The following is a 15,077-nucleotide window of genomic DNA, read 5'->3' as shown; positions in this document are numbered from 1 at the left end:
GGATATCACTGTGAGCAAAACAGACCCTAAGGGAGCTTCCATCCTAATGGGGCAACATAGTCCTCCCCACAGAAAAAAGTGTATGTATATGATGTATCATTTAATGGAAGTGCCATGGAGAAAATAAAATTAGGAGGGGGTAGATAGGTCCACTTGAACATAATAACCCTTTGTGGGTCCTTACCTGGGGCTAAGCATCTTTATGCTAAGGACGCTATCCGAAAACCTTAACTTCAGCAGAGTCCACTGAGGGAAGAATCTTAGTTCCTGAGGCCACACGGCTTCTCAAGGTCTGGATTACAGCTGAGGCACAGTGAGCCCAGGGCCAGATTCCCTGCCAGCACTGCACATGGAGGGTGGGAGGTGACGGCCTTCGCGGCCCAGGTTATAGCCCTCTAGATACCCCTCTAACCTGGTTCATGGAAATAGGAACTTCCTGCTTTATTTTCCAAGACTTGGCTAAGGAAATTCAATTCAGTTTTCATTATTTGTTTTCAGAGGAAAAGGAAACCGGCCGAAGGTGTTCTAGAGGGCCCGTTGGATAGACCAGAGCATGTGTTGACTTAATCGTGTGTTAGAGACGATGCGGGGGTAGTTCCACTAAACACACGGGCCTGTCTTCCAGTTGTTAGTTGCAGGACCCCAGAATATTAACAAGGCACACTTGGGGTGGGGACTTAGTCCTCTCCGATGGAACTTTCCGCAGCCTCTGGACATAGTCTGTCGTGTATGAGAGGGAGAGAAGACGCTTCGGTATTTGATTAACCCTTAGTGTTCAAAGACACACACCCCTGGTTGAGATGACTGACTTCGGCCACTCCGACTGCTGTTGACCTCCGTAACCTGCGTCATTGAATGGTGTGAACCAGAAGTTAGCTCGAGTCACTGTTCTAAGTGTCGGGGTTTTTCAGACTTCAGCTTTGGCTCAGAAATAACGTGATTGCCACAAGATATAAAACTGTTGTTTTTCCAGGTATGTGGGAGAGGCGGTTTCCACGTTGTCATTCTGAATGATCATTTAAAGGAGGCTGAAAGAGGCTGGCCTCAAAAGGCTTAGTTTGGTGGAGATGGGTTCAGCTTGTCAAGGAACCTTCTTCCACTCCGCTCACATGTTCTGTGTTGAAGGCAGAAGGTGTCACCCACTCAAAACACTGAGAGCTGCTTTGGAAGATCTTCATTGCCCATCCCCGGCCACAGACAGTGGGTCACTCTGCTCAGTGCCCTGCATGCCTGTGGGCCTCGCCCTCACCACCTGTCTCTTTGTGTTTTACGCAGTGCCTTCTCCCAGTGCCTTGCTAGTAGACAATCCCACACCTTTTGGAAACGCAAAGGAAGTCATTGCAATCAAGGACTACTGCCCCACCAACTTCACCACGCTGAAGTTCTCCAAGGGGGACCACCTCTACGTCCTGGACACGTCCGGCGGGGAGTGGTGGTATGCTCACAACACCACGGAGATGGGCTACATCCCCTCCTCCTACGTGCAGCCCCTAAACTACCGGAACTCCACTCTGAGCGACAGCGGGGTGATCGACAATCTTCCAGACAGCCCAGACGAGGTGGCCAAGGAGCTAGACCTGCTCGGGGGGTGGACGGATGACAAGGGGTCCAGCAAAACCTATAGTAATAACCCTTTCTGGAACGGGGTCCAGACAAACCCGTTTCTGAACGGGAATGTGCCGGCGACGCCCGGTGTGGACGGGCTGACCCCCAGAAGCACCGTGGATCTGCTGCTTTTTGATCCAGGCGTGTCCTCGTTCACGGAGTCCAGCTCCGCCACCACCAACAGCACCGGGAACATCTTCGACGAGCTGCCAGCCGCGAACCGCGTCCAGGCAGAGGCGCCCGGCAAGCGGGACAACCCGTTCTTCAGGAGCAAGCGCTCCTACAGCCTCTCGGAGCTGTCGGTCCTGCAGGCCAAGTCGGATGCCCCCGACTCAGCAGGGTTCTTCACGGGCCTGAAGTCCCCGGCCCCAGAGCAGTTCCAGAGCCGGGAGGACTTCCGAGCCGCCTGGCTGAGCCACCGGAAGCTAACCCGCTCCTGCCACGATCTGGACTTGCTGGGCCAGAGCCCTGGCTGGGGTCAGACCCAGGCGCTGGAGACGAGCATCGCCTGCAAGCTGGACAGCTCTGGGGGCGCCGTGCAGCTGCCCGACACCAACATCAGCATCCACGTGCCAGAAGGCCACGTGGCCCCTGGCGAGACGCAGCAGATCGCCATGAAAGCGCTGCTGGACCCTCCACTGGAGCTCAACAGTGACCGGTGCAGCAGCGTCAGCCCGGTGCTGGAGGTGAAGCTGAGCACCCTGGAGGTGAGAACCCACATCATCCTGGAGATGAAAGTGTCAGCCGAGGTGAAAAATGACATTTTCAGCAAAAGCACGGTGGGACTCCAGTGCCTACGGAGCGACTTGAAGGAAGGGCCCTATGTCCCCATCCCCCTCACCTACAGCTACGGGGACACGGTCCAGGTCCAGCTGGACAACCTGGAGCCCTGCATGTACCTGGCCATCGTTGCCCACGGCCCAAACATTCTCTACCCTTCCACGGTGTGGGACTTCATCAATAAAAAGATCACCGTGGGGCTCTATGGCCCCAAACACATTCACCCTTCCTTCAAGACCGTGGTGACCCTTTTCGGGCATGACTGTGCCCCAAAGACGCTGATGGTCAGTGAGGTCACCCGCCAGGCCCCCTGCCCTGCCCCTGTGGCCCTGCAGCTCTGGGGTAAACACCAGTTCGTCCTGTCCAGGCCCCAGGACCTGCACGTCTGCATGTTTTCCAACATGACCAATTACGAGGTCAAGGGCAGTGAGCAGGCCAGAGTGGTCAGGGGATTCCAGATGAAGCTGGGCAAGGTGAGCCGCCTCATCTTCCCCGTCACCTGCCAGAACGCCAGCGAGCTGTCCGACTTCACCCTGCGGGTCCAGGTGAAAGGCGACCAGGAGGCCATCCTGACCCAGTTTTGCGTCCAGACCCCCCAGCCACCCCCTAAAAGTGCCATCAAGCCGTCCGGGCAGAGGCGGTTCCTCAAGAAGAACGAGGTCGGGAAAATCATCCTGTCCCCGTTTGCCGCCACCACCAAATACCCAACGTTTCAGGACCGCCCGGTGTCCAGCCTCAAGTTCGGCAAACTGCTCAAGACCGTGGTGCGGCAGAGCAAGAACCACTACCTGCTGGAGTACAAAAAGGGCGACGCCATCGCCCTGCTCAGCGAGGAGAAGATCCGGCTGAAGGGGCAGCTGTGGACCAAGGAGTGGTACATCGGCTATCACCAGGGCAAGGTCGGCCTGGTGCACGCCAAGAACGTGCTGGTGGTGGGCAGGGCCAGGCCGAGCCTTTTCTCGGGGCCCGAGCTGAGCACGTCGGTGCTGCTGGAGCAGATCCTGCGGCCCTGTAAGTTCCTCACCTACATCTACGCCTCCGTCAGGACCCTGCTCATGGAGAACATCAGCAGCTGGCGCTCCTTCGCTGACGCCCTGGGCTACGGGAACCTGCCGCTCACCTTCTTCTGCCGCGCGGAGCTGGACAGCGAGCCCGAGCGCGTGGCATCGGTTCTGGAGAAGCTGAAGGAGGACTGTAACAACACAGAGAACAAAGACCGCAAATCCTTCCAGAAGGAGCTCATGATGGTAAGTTGCTCAGTGGGGAGCCTGGGGCCTGACAGTCCGCTCTCAGCGCCTCTCCCTGCACACTGGGGCGTGGGTTTGGTGAATCACCCGGCCAGCATCCGGGCGCGTCTTCACTTTCCGGAACGCACAGGGCTTAAGTGTGCACGTGCACCTGGAGGGCATTTGGGGAGCCCCAGACAGCTCAAGAGCCACCATGGAGAGCACCGTTCAGGTGGCTTTCTGCTGGATTCACGAACTCCTTGAGGTCTCTGATGGACCCCTCAGGGCTTGGTGGAAGTGGGGGGCACAGGGAGACTCTCACTCCAGTTTGCCTCTGTTTTGATGTCTTGGGGAGAAGATCCGTGTTTCATCAGATTCCTGCCAGGATCTAGGACTCTGACGCTTTCAGAACTGCCGCCCCAAAGTTTAGCTTTACTTTGATAAGTGTTTCCCTATCCTCGAGGTTTCCACGTTTCTTTCTGTCTCCTTTTTGTGTGTGTGAGTAGGGATTGAGGATGGCCTCTGTTTCTCCAGCACGGCTGGGAATTGCAATCCTGAGACTAGGAGAGGGTGAGGTTGGTGTCATACCACAGGACACGCCCAGGCCTCTAGCCAACGGGGAAAGCATTCGCTCAAGTCCCCCACGGCCTGGGCTCTGCCACCCTCTCCCAGCTGTGTGCTTCTCGTGTCCTGTCATAGAACACTGACCTGCAGAAGCTTGACGGTACCCTCTTGGCATCCCGCCTTGCATCTGGTGGATGTTGTTTCCGTGGCAGAAGCATCCTCTGTCTCTTTCCCCATCTTCCCAACCTGTCCCTGGGGCTTCTTCCTGTGGAAATCCTGGTGATTCGGTCATTGGCGTTCCTTCCTTGCTCCCCCAGGCTCCACACCCTCTTTTTGCCTCCTGACTTTTTAAGAGGTGAGTCTCAGCACCTCAGAATTTCTGCCACCTGTATTCTCCCAACTGCCATGCGGCGAGAGCAGTTGTGGGAACGGATGAGCCAGGTATGCGTGTGTCTGAGCATGCCCCTGTTGCTGTCGGAATGCCACTGAGGTCCGTCCATGGCACATGCAGCTCTTGGCTGTCCTGGGAGCCAGGAGCCAGAAGGGATACCGTCTCCTGCAGGCTGGGGAGAGGCAGGGCTGCATCCCCACCCACTCCCTGCGGGAGGCCCCTCCCCTAGCAGGCCCCCAAGCTATGGCAAGCCCAGCAAGGCTGGTGTCCTGTTGGATGGACCCGGCTCAGTGGATAGGGGTGCACATCCCTCTCCAGGCCCTCGAACTGCGGTTCGCTGTAGATTATAAAATCGGGTGCTTTCATGAACGTAAACAACACTGATGGCTCCTTCATTACAGTCTAAGACGCCCTCACCTCCAGTGGCTGGAGCTGGGGAAGGGGACAGTGGGAGCAGCCCTTCCCACCTGGGAAGGAGTGATGACAAGGGAGGCCCTTTGCTTACCACGTTCCCTCATCTCCTTCCAGGTCTTTCCAGACTTAAGTGGTGGCTCTTTCTCTTCCATGTGGGGCCCTTCTCTGACAGCACATGATTGGGGGCCATCCCTGGGTTCCTGTCCTGAGGCATGGGGGTCTCTCCGGGGCCTAGTCGGGTCTGCTGGGAGGTTGGCAGTGTTTTCCCTCGTTCATCTCCTGGACTAAATCCGTCACCGTCCTGAGATCGGGTAGATTAGAATGTTGGCTGAACGTCTAGAAATCACAGGCCGATTTGTCCCCGTGTGTTTCAGTTTCCATTTCTTGCCACACTCGAGTCTCTGAACAGTGGCTTCCTGCAGCCTCGGGGGGGTGCACCAGCCCTGCAGCTGTCACGGCCCCTCGTGTGGTGGCACGGTTTTCTGTTAAGGTGGGACTCCCTGGTCTGGAAAGAGTGAACCCACGGGAAGGGGTGAAGGTTTGGGATCGTAGGTTTGCAGGGAGATGGGAAGAGAGAACAACATCGTTCTGTCCTCCCGCCATCTGAGGGGGGGTCGGTCCTGGGCCCACGCTGCTCCCTTGGCCCGGAACTCTTCCCCGCAGACCCTGGACAAAGGCTCTTCACATCCCCCGGTGCCAGCCCACAGGTCATGCCCTCAGACCTTTTCCGTGCTCTGCTTCATCGGTCCAGATCACTGTCTGCACTGAGCTTTCCCCAGTCCCAGGTGGCCTTGTTGCCTCGAGTTCGTGTTCTTGCTCTTGACCTCATCAGATAGAAACACCGCTCAGGTTCTCGGGCCCCGACCTGCGCCGCGTCCTGCGGTCAGACCGTGCTTCTGCTCTGGTTCTCCGGGCGCCTTCCCTCCTGCCATCGTTGCTTGGCCTTGAGGGGCGTCTTGCACAAGCCCGTGGACTCCCAGTGTGCCCCTGCCTGCCCTTTCCCACCCAGCCTGTGCAACCACTGCCAGGGGATGCTGCCCCCGCCCCGTCCCCTTGCCTTGTGGTGGAAGCCGCGACCATCCGTGCCAGAGGACGGCCACCCCGCCGACCGTGCCCCCAGGCCGGACTGAATGCGGCGGGGAGGGAAGGGGCGATGCGGGGCTGCTGCAGGGAGTGGGCAAGACTGGCACTGAACGAGGCAAGTAGCCAGGGTGGACGGAGCCCCTGGGGACCTCTGCCGGTAGGACTTGTGGTGGCGGGTTGGGGAGAGGTCAGGAAGGGGTCCTCAAGGATCACTGAGTAGAAGGTAAGTGGTGGAAGCTTCTGACACAGAGCAAGGAGGCGCCACCACAGACAGCGGTGCAGGTGTTTCCCAGCTGCCTCCTGTGTGCGCAGGGGCAACACCGGCTGCTGGGCTTTCTAAGGGCAGGGGTCCTTAACGTGAGCGAGGCGTGGAGTGATGAGCACGAGGGCGGGACACGCTTGCCGGGAGCCCCCTGTGTAGACCAGGGAAAGGTGAGCAGGCCCGAGGGTGGGGGCTTGTACTGGTGCAAAAGCCCACTCGCCGAGGCGGGGGGCCGCCAGGTTGAAGGCACAGCATGAGCAGGATCAGGGTCCTGGAGAGCAGAGATGGGGGCAGACCAGAGACCACACAGTGATCCTGGAGGGATGGTATGTGGGGTGTGGGGCCACCCGCACCGGATCGCACTCGAGCTTTGCTCTGTAGGCACAGAGAGGGGTACCGTGTTTGAGGGAAGAGAAGGGGAGCCAAGCTGGATCCAGGCGTGTCCCTGCGCCTTGCCACACCCCACACCCCCTGAGCCCCTCAGAAGCCGCTACCCATCCTGCCGGGAACCCCGCTCCAAATGTCATTCCTGCAGAATATCAGGAGGGCACCTGGGGCGGAGGATCCCGTTTTCTAGATACTCGTTTCTAGATCTACGTGTGTTCAGGAGACGAATTGGCAGCTCCTTTTTATCAGTGGTGAGAGGTGCGCCCAGATCCGAGGACTGCCTGGCGGGGCCGCCCTTCCAGGTTGGTGCGGAGATTGCCTGGGCCGCTCAGCCTCCAGTCCGCTGCTCACCTTTGCAGCCATCAGAGGGGCCCCTCCTGCAATCAGGCCTTCCGTTTCTGGCTGCAGTGCGCGCTTTCCCTGCTTCCAGGCCGGTTGGCCCCGGGGCCCATGGCCACTCTTGCATGGCGTCATCGGTGAGAAGCGGTGTTTTCTTGCCGCGGGCCCGGCGGTGTGGCCCTTAAGAGCTTCAGGGGCCTGTGTTTGCACAGCTGTCTGGGCTCATCCCGGGTTTTGTTTGGTCTTGAATGGAAAATGGTTTTGTCGCTGGGGAGTACACAGCTGGGAGTGACAGGAAGTGGGTGGCAGGTGCTGTTACTATGACGTGGACTGTCCCGAGACCCCTCCTCCCATTTGCCAACCTTGGGCTCCCTGTTGGGACTTTTGTTTTCTTCGTGAAAGGGAGAAAGCAGAGCCTGTTCTTTGCTCTTGGCACGGTGAAGTTCTTGACCGCGTCTCCTGCTGCGTCTGGTGCCAAACACGTGCTTGTGTGTGTTTGTGCCGGGAACTGTGAGGGCACCGAAGGAAGGGCTGGGTGGGGAGGGAGCACTCAGGGGCGTGGGCGGGCCTGCCGAGGGGGCGGTGGCCGGCGCTCAGGGCTGGGGCTGGAGTCGCTGGGCTTCTGAGTCCGGGGGCAGACTCTTTGGAGAAGGTTCTCTGAGAAAGAGAAGGTTCCTCTAAGACATACATCAAGGGAAGGGTAGCTGTTTCCAGGAGCGGAATAAAGCCCAAGCTGATGGAAATGAGGGGTGAACTGGAAGATTCCGGAGGTGGGGTGGGGCTGGAGAGGACAGTCTGGAGTGACTCTCCGAGAGTCCGGCAAAAAACCCCTGATCCCCCCAGAAAGAGGGCCGTTAGTTAACCACTGCGCCTATAGGGGGTTCCTGGGGTTCTTCTCATGTTTGCATGTCTTGGGAACAGAAGCATGGGTGGGGTGACCATACAGCAAAACCGAAAGGATACCTCATTGTCTTTTCATAAGAGTAATTCCTAAAACGGAGCCTAGCAGACTGGCTCCTGGCCACCTGCTTTCGTAAGTGAGGTCACACCGGACTGAGCCGTGCCTGCTGCTTCCCACACCGTTCGTGCTGCTTCAGCCCCACACCGGCCGATGCAGGGGCTTGTGACAAAGATGGCAGGGCCCGCAGAGCCGAAACCTCTGCCCTGTCTAGCGCTGGGTCGAACAGGTTTGGTCACCTGGCTCAAATTCCCGTTCGCTCCGATCAGATTGCTGCCAGGGTCAGCCTCGTTTCGAATGGGATTTTCTGGGATTACCTGTGGGCATTGGTGTGTGTGTGTGAATTGAAGAGGAAGCTACAGGGAAAGGAGCCCGAGCCTCCTGCTGGAAGCTTTCCACTGCTAGGACCCGGCAGCACCCACAGTATGCCCTTAAAAAAATGCCTAAATGCCTCCTGGGTGGTGGTGTGGCCGCTCCGGGGCCGTCGAAACCCGGGCCAGCTCATCCAAGTGTGAGCAGAGCAGAAATTCGTAAACGAAGGCACCTCCGTCCGCGTTCGTCCTGCTGCTCACATGGAGCCCCGGTCCTCGCCTGTGGCCCGGGCACAGAGCCATTGTCCTCACTCCCGCCAGGGGCGACCCCAGTCGGAAGCGTGACTCTGGTGCGTTCTGTTTCCTAGAAAAGGAGGCCACCTCCAGAGCTGGGAAGCCACGGGCAAAAGCCAAGTGTAGATGCGGAGGGACTGACTGTCTGCTCTGTCGGGGAGGTGACCTGCCCGCCTCAGTGCCTTTGGGGCTCCAGACTCCCCACACGGCAACAATTTAAATCCAGGGTCCGACCAGGGTATCGCACGTCCCCCTGCCGCACACGGGGACGTGCGTGTGTTTAGATCCTCTGAAGCACGGATCTACTAAACATCGATTTTTTTTCTTTTTAAACAACATCACTTGAATGCCTCAAAATTCAGAAAATACATAGAGCTGAGAAGTCCCATAGTCCGGGCCCGTGTTTTCTTTGGTTCCGTCCTGACGTTGAGGAGTGAGTGAGTGCCCGCAGAATTTGGGAAAAGGCCTGCCTCCACCTCTGTCCCCTCAGGGACCCTGGACAGGCCACCTGCAGGTGTTGGGCCTCTCCGTTGCTCCCTCGGCTTTGTCTGCAGACTGGGGTGAGCCTGGCGCCTGCCTGACAGGGGTTCTGAGGAGTGGATGAGGCCCTGCCCGGCTCATCGTAGGAGCTCGGTCCTCTTGGCTTATTCCAGAACACAACAGAACCAACCCAAACAGGACCACGGGACCCTCACGCCCACCCCCCACCTCCTGCCCAACGCAGTTCCAGCTAGCCGCCACCAGAGGGACCCATCACCCCTGCTGCAAACGGCAGAGGTTCCCGGGCTGGGGCATGCGGCTCCTGCATTCCACCAGAATGCATTGCCAGAAAAGTCACCATTCCTCCATCTTGCTAAGCTCCCCCAGGATCAACATGAAACATAGATGGGGATATTCCGTCTCCGTCAGGGACTCAGCAGACGGTAGCTGCGCTCAGTCAGGGCCGCTCGCCATCTTCGCAGGCCAGCAGGCAAAGTTCTCACAGGGTCTGTGTGTCCGGCTCAGTCAGGAAGGGGCTGCTGGGCCGGGTGTTCCCAGCATGTGCTCTTGGAGTCTTGGAGCGACAACGGCAGGTCCCCAGACAGAGCCCAGAAGGACCACCAGCTAACTTGTTCTGCTTCTAGCCTCTCCAGGCTGAGGCTGACCTGTCTGAGGGCCTGAGAAACTGTCTCCCGGGGGCCTCTGAGGCCCTTCTGCACCTCACGGTGGGTGGACCCGGGGGCCTGCTGGTTTGTGCCGGCTGATTTGGTTTTGTTTCTTTAAGACCCCTGCCTGGTGTCTCGCAGAAGACATTGGACTGTTGAGCTCTGCTTTGGAAGCTTGCATGATCCGGCCCCTTTCCTGGGGGGGGGGGGGGTGGGAGCAAGCATGGGGACCCAGTGGGGATTTGGGCCGGGCTCCGTCCCCTTGCCTCCTTCCTTCCCAGGGTGGCGGGCGTTTGTTTATTTCCCTCCGGATTCTCGCCCCAGTTGGTGACTCCTGTCCTGAAGACACACTAGAAAGTTCTTCCAGCTTTGGCCAAGGGAGCAATCCTCTTGGTTGCAGAAAGGGTTCCCGAGGGGGTTTAGCCTCCAGCCCTCTCCATTCTCCTCACCCTCCTCCCACCCTTCCACCTGGGGTCTTCACTTTGTCACTAAAACCTGACAGCCCAGATGCCTGTGTCCAGCTGGTGCCCGAAGCACGTTCCCCCAGCCTAGCTCCTGGTCCGGTCCCCTGAGCCCCAGGTGTCCGGTCCATCTCAGGGAAGCATCACTGTGCCCAGCTGATCCGAGGGAGCGGAAACAGGGCCAGCAGCCCGCATCCGCCCTCGCCCCATGGGTCAGCATCCTGGGGCTGCTGAGACAACGCGTCACAGACAGGGTGGCCCAGGACAACAGAGACGTGTTCTCTCCCGGTGCTCGGGGTGTTGGCAGGCCTGCTTCCTCCTGGAGCTCAGAGGGACTGTCTGGTCCAGACCTCGCTTTTGGCTCCCAGTTGCTGTGACAGTCCTCCATCCTTACGCATCTCTGTCTGTCTCCTTATAAAGACAACCAGTCATTGGACGAGGGCTGCCCTAATCCACCGTAACCTGGTGTTAACGAGTGGCAGCCACAAAGACCGTGTTTCCGAACACAGTCGGAGTCTCCAGGTGGATGTGACTTTGCAGGGAGAGTGCTGGCAAACCCAGTCCACCCTGCAAAACTCATTGCTTTCCTTCCATCCTGTGGGTGTCGGCCATGCCTGAGTTCAGGGGGCACTTTCTAGGTCCTAGAACCTTCGGGAGAAAGAGCCCATTGCCCTCGCTTGAAACTGGAGCCTGCCCTCTGACCTGCCCCGTGCCCTGCTCCTTCCTCCGCAGGCCTTACTGAAAATGGACTGCCAGGGCCTGGTGGTCAGACTCATCCAGGACTTCGTGCTCCTGACCACGGCGGTCGAGGTGGCGCAGCGCTGGAGGGAGCTGGCCGAGAAGCTCGCCAAGGTGTCCAAGCAGCAGATGGACGCGTACGAGTCTCCGCACCGGGACAGGAACGGGGTCGTGGATAGCGAGGTGAGCCTGGGCGAGGAGATGCACTCAGCTCTGTCTGCTGGACAGCATGTGGACGGGGACGAGTGAGTGGACGTGAGAAGGGGAGGCTCTCCCTGAGCGGGGTGAGTGTCCTCTTTCCCTGGACTTGGCTGCGCGTCCCGATCTTCAGGGACCTTCCGTCAGACGGAGCAGCACATGAACGGAGCCCTTTGTGGCCACCTCTGCCTGGTCTCTGGCCAGGTCTGTGTTGGCTAAACACCTGGTATGTTGTGAAACTTGGGTTCCTGCTCACAGGTTCTCTGTAGTCTCACTTGGTGGCGGAGGTTGCTTTAAGCTTCTGGAAAGGGGTCAGGCCAGGAGACGTAGGAAGGAGGAAATCCCAGAACAAGGGTGTCCTTTAATCACACAGTGAATTTCTAAAGAAATGGCCCACCTGGAAAGTGCTGCAGGGATCAAGGAGAGAGTCCTTCCTGCCTCCTCAGATGCCCTTTGCTACGTACCTGTTCTTGCGCAAAACACCTTCCCTCGGAAATGTGCTGGCTCTGGACAGGGTCTGTTCCTCCTGTTTCTCTGGGTTTGTCCCTCGCTCCAAGGAGAAACATAAGTAATGAGCAAAGGAACTGCTTAATAGGATCAAATAATAATAGGATGAAATAATAGGATTGAAGAATAGGGTCAAATCTCTTACTGTCCACCATCTTCTCTCCCCCCTCCCTTCTTTTATCTTGGACGACTCCACCACCATCCAGGCCATGTGGAAACCTGCCTATGACTTTTTATTAACCTGGAGCCACCAGATCGGGGACAGCTACCGGGACGTCATCCAGGAGCTCCACATAGGTCTGGACAAGATGAAAAACCCCATCACCAAGCGCTGGAAACACCTCACTGGGACTCTGATCCTGGTGAACTCCCTGGACATTCTGAGAGCAGCTGCCTTCAGTCCCGTGGACCACGATGACTTTGTGATTTGAGTGGGTTCCCTCACACCCACCGCTGCTCTGGGCACTGCACCGTCAGTCTGTCCTGGATGCCCACGCCCGTCACATGGAGCGGGGGAGGGAGGAAGGGCCAGCTGCTCAGACGCATCTGGGGTCCCTCTAGGGCTGGGCCCACACCCAAGGACCAAGCACACAGCAATGCTCCACCGCCCTCCTCCATCGCTGGTGGGGGCCGGGAGGGGGGGGCCTAAGGGAATTTCTACTGCAGGTCATTGCCAATCACATAGCTTTCTACTTGTTAGGTGTAAATTTAAATTGAAAACTCCTTTTTTTAAATTTTAGGGGGAGGCAGTTGAGAAAGGTGGTATCTCATTTTTTTAAAGGACCATAAAGGTTTAAAAAAAAAACCAACCTTAATAGGAGAGGATGCTGTTGAGGTTTTTATGTTCTATAAAGACCTTTTTAAATTATGTCACAGATGTATATATGTATTTAAAGGTCACTGGGGACATTTGTGATTCCCAGCCACACTTAGCACCCGGAGAGACGCTTGTTCAAGTGTTGGACCCCTTTTGCTCTCTACTTGTAAATCAAATAGGAACGTGGTTTTCAGTTGATGAGTCCGGCGCTTGCCCATCCTTTCCAAGAGTGTCCTAGGTCCTGCTGTCCCCTCTCGACTTGATTCTCTTCTGTCTCTTTGCCTCGTGTTACAGGAAATGATCAGTAGACCTTCTTCGAGCTTTAGTGGGCCAGCAGGTGCCCATGAGATGAAAAGGCAGCTGGGAGCTGGTGTTCATCCTGGCCCCCACCTGTGTGCAGTCCTTCAAGAGAATGGTGCCATTGGCCGTGCGGGGGTTCCCGCAGCCGTTGGGCCCCACAGCCATCAGCCACCGCTGTCCTGTTTCTCCTTGGGGGCAGGAGAGGGAAGCCCTGCACCAGCGTGTGCACAGAGGGGCCGGCTGCCACTAGCCAACTCCACTTCATTCATTACAAAGTCAGCCCCTGTTCCTTCCTGGCATACCCCTGTGGCCTAGGAAATAACCTAGGGGACACCGACTTTTTTCTGTCCAAGAGAAAGATGAATAGGCTCCAAGCAGGATGAACGTTTTCCAGAAAGGAAACTGTTTCCCACTGAAAGTCGGGGACTCAGAGCGTTGCACTGATGCCCTTTACCGCTGCCGATCTCTGTGATTGTACATGGGCACACAGTGCTGGGCTCTGCCATCCTGCTGTGCTGGTGGCAGCTTGGGAGGTGGGGATGGGGCAGGACGGAGGAACTACCTGGCAGATGGAGAGGGATGATTCCGGGTATGTACTAGGACACGCAGCCTGCTTGTGTGGCTTGGTGGTGGGCCACTTGGGATTCCTGGACCTCATTCTCTCTATCTGCTGTCTTGAGATGTGTTATGTTAATTACCTAGTGTAATCAGTGGGTGATCCCTATTGGGCTGAAACATTCTTATGTATCTGCTGATTCAGATCCTGAAGATCATCTGGCTAGGAACACACAGAAAAACACTATGTTTCTTAATGCTGCAAGAACCAGGACACGCGATTCCCCAATCATCCCACGAAGTCACCGTAAACTCCGCTTCTCTCTCCCACCATCATTCTTTCAGAGGTATCTCTCGCCTTCTCCCCAAAGAAGAAGCAAAACCAGTCGCACCTTAAACCATGGATATTTTTCCTCAGGGGCTTTAAATAGTTTCCTATGCAACATGTCTTGTAGCACAAAAATTAAATTCTACAAAAGTTGCAGTAAATTTTATTTGGATATTTTAACCTATTGTGTGTGTGTGTGTGTGTGTGTGTGTGTGTGCGTGTTTTTCTGTACACAACCAAACTTTAAATAAAACAATAAAACCTTGTGGAACCATCTGTGCATAACGGCTCCTTCCCAAAGAGCCATCCCTCGAGGACAGTATGACCGTTGGTTTAGCAGATGACTTATATTTTTACCGAATATTCTGTAGTCTGGTCCAGGAAGCTTAGTTAAAATCTCTAGTTCTCCAGACGCCTGGGTGACTCAGTCAATTAAGCACCCAACTCTTGACTTTAGCTCAGGCCTAGGTCTACCTCACAGTCATGAGTTCAGGCCCGGTGCGGGCTCCCTGCTGGGCATGGACCCTACTTAAAATTAAAAAGAAGAAAAAAAAATCTCCAGTTCATTATTAATGTTAATTCTGATATTCAAAGTAATAGTCATTTGCGTATAAAATTATGGTGTTGGCAGGTGTTTTTAAAGACCAAATATTCAGGAAAAGGATTTGGTTAAAAATTTTTTTTTTTTCCTGAGAAGACGACATTTTGTCCATAATAAATTCCTGCCTCGGTCCTCACTTAACTGTCATACAGTCATGTCACATGGGACCGGAGCCAAATCGCTTGTGATCACCAAGCTCCCCACACCCTCTATCACCTGTTTTGGCAGCCAAGCCCAGGCTCGGTCCTAGGACAGCCTTCCCCGCGAGTTGTCACCAGATCCCAGCACCCTGTAGTCTCCCGTGCATTTCTACTGCCACAACGGGACCTCAGTCTTTTGCCTTCTCTCCCTTTGCTCTCCTTACTACTCACTACTCAACACCCTCCCCGCCACCTGGCCACTCTGCTCCTGCTTCCTGCTGTATGGTCTGCTCCTGGCTCATGCTCAGGCTTGGCTGCGCCTCCCGAGAACGTTCAGCAGTAGAGCTGCTCCCTGGACCATCCCCACAGTCCTACCTCCTTGCCTTTGAGCTATTCCCCCATGCTAGAACCCCTCTCCTTCTCCATCAGCCACACTGAGCTCCTTGAGGTCATTGAGCATCTGAACGCGTTACTGAACCCCCAGAGCCTGGTGCCACAAACGTATTGTGGGAGGGAATTGACTGTGACTGATAGAAACGGTCCTTCAACGCAGATAGCTTGGTTATCGGGGGTCCTAGGGGAGGCTTCGTACTGGGTTTACAACCAGTGTAAGACCTATTTGGCCAGCGATGAGAGCATTGGACTCAGCAGTTTGTGAAATGTTCGAAGGGGG

At 56.4% G+C, this 15,077-nt stretch overlaps 1 protein-coding gene across 3 annotated transcripts in view; it reads left to right on the top strand.

Annotated features, from left to right (window-relative positions):
- Positions 1-13,934, top strand: part of SH3BP4 (SH3 domain binding protein 4) — an 82,558-nt gene extending 68,624 nt beyond the window's left edge. For all 3 annotated transcript variants that reach the window (XM_059167643.1, XM_059167644.1, XM_059167646.1), the window contains 3 exons: positions 1,276-3,632; positions 10,953-11,141; positions 11,870-13,934. In XM_059167643.1, coding sequence (XP_059023626.1) covers positions 1,276-3,632; positions 10,953-11,141; positions 11,870-12,094 — 2,771 coding nt within the window. In that variant the 3' untranslated portion in view covers positions 12,095-13,934. The remainder of the gene's footprint in view (positions 1-1,275; positions 3,633-10,952; positions 11,142-11,869) is intronic.
- The last annotated feature ends 1,143 nt before the right edge of the window (positions 13,935-15,077 follow it).

This window comes from Mustela lutreola, chromosome 3 (genome assembly GCF_030435805.1).
Source record: "Mustela lutreola isolate mMusLut2 chromosome 3, mMusLut2.pri, whole genome shotgun sequence".
NCBI classification, from domain to species: domain Eukaryota; kingdom Metazoa; phylum Chordata; class Mammalia; order Carnivora; family Mustelidae; genus Mustela; species Mustela lutreola.
This window is presented reverse-complemented; position numbering and strand designations above follow the sequence as displayed.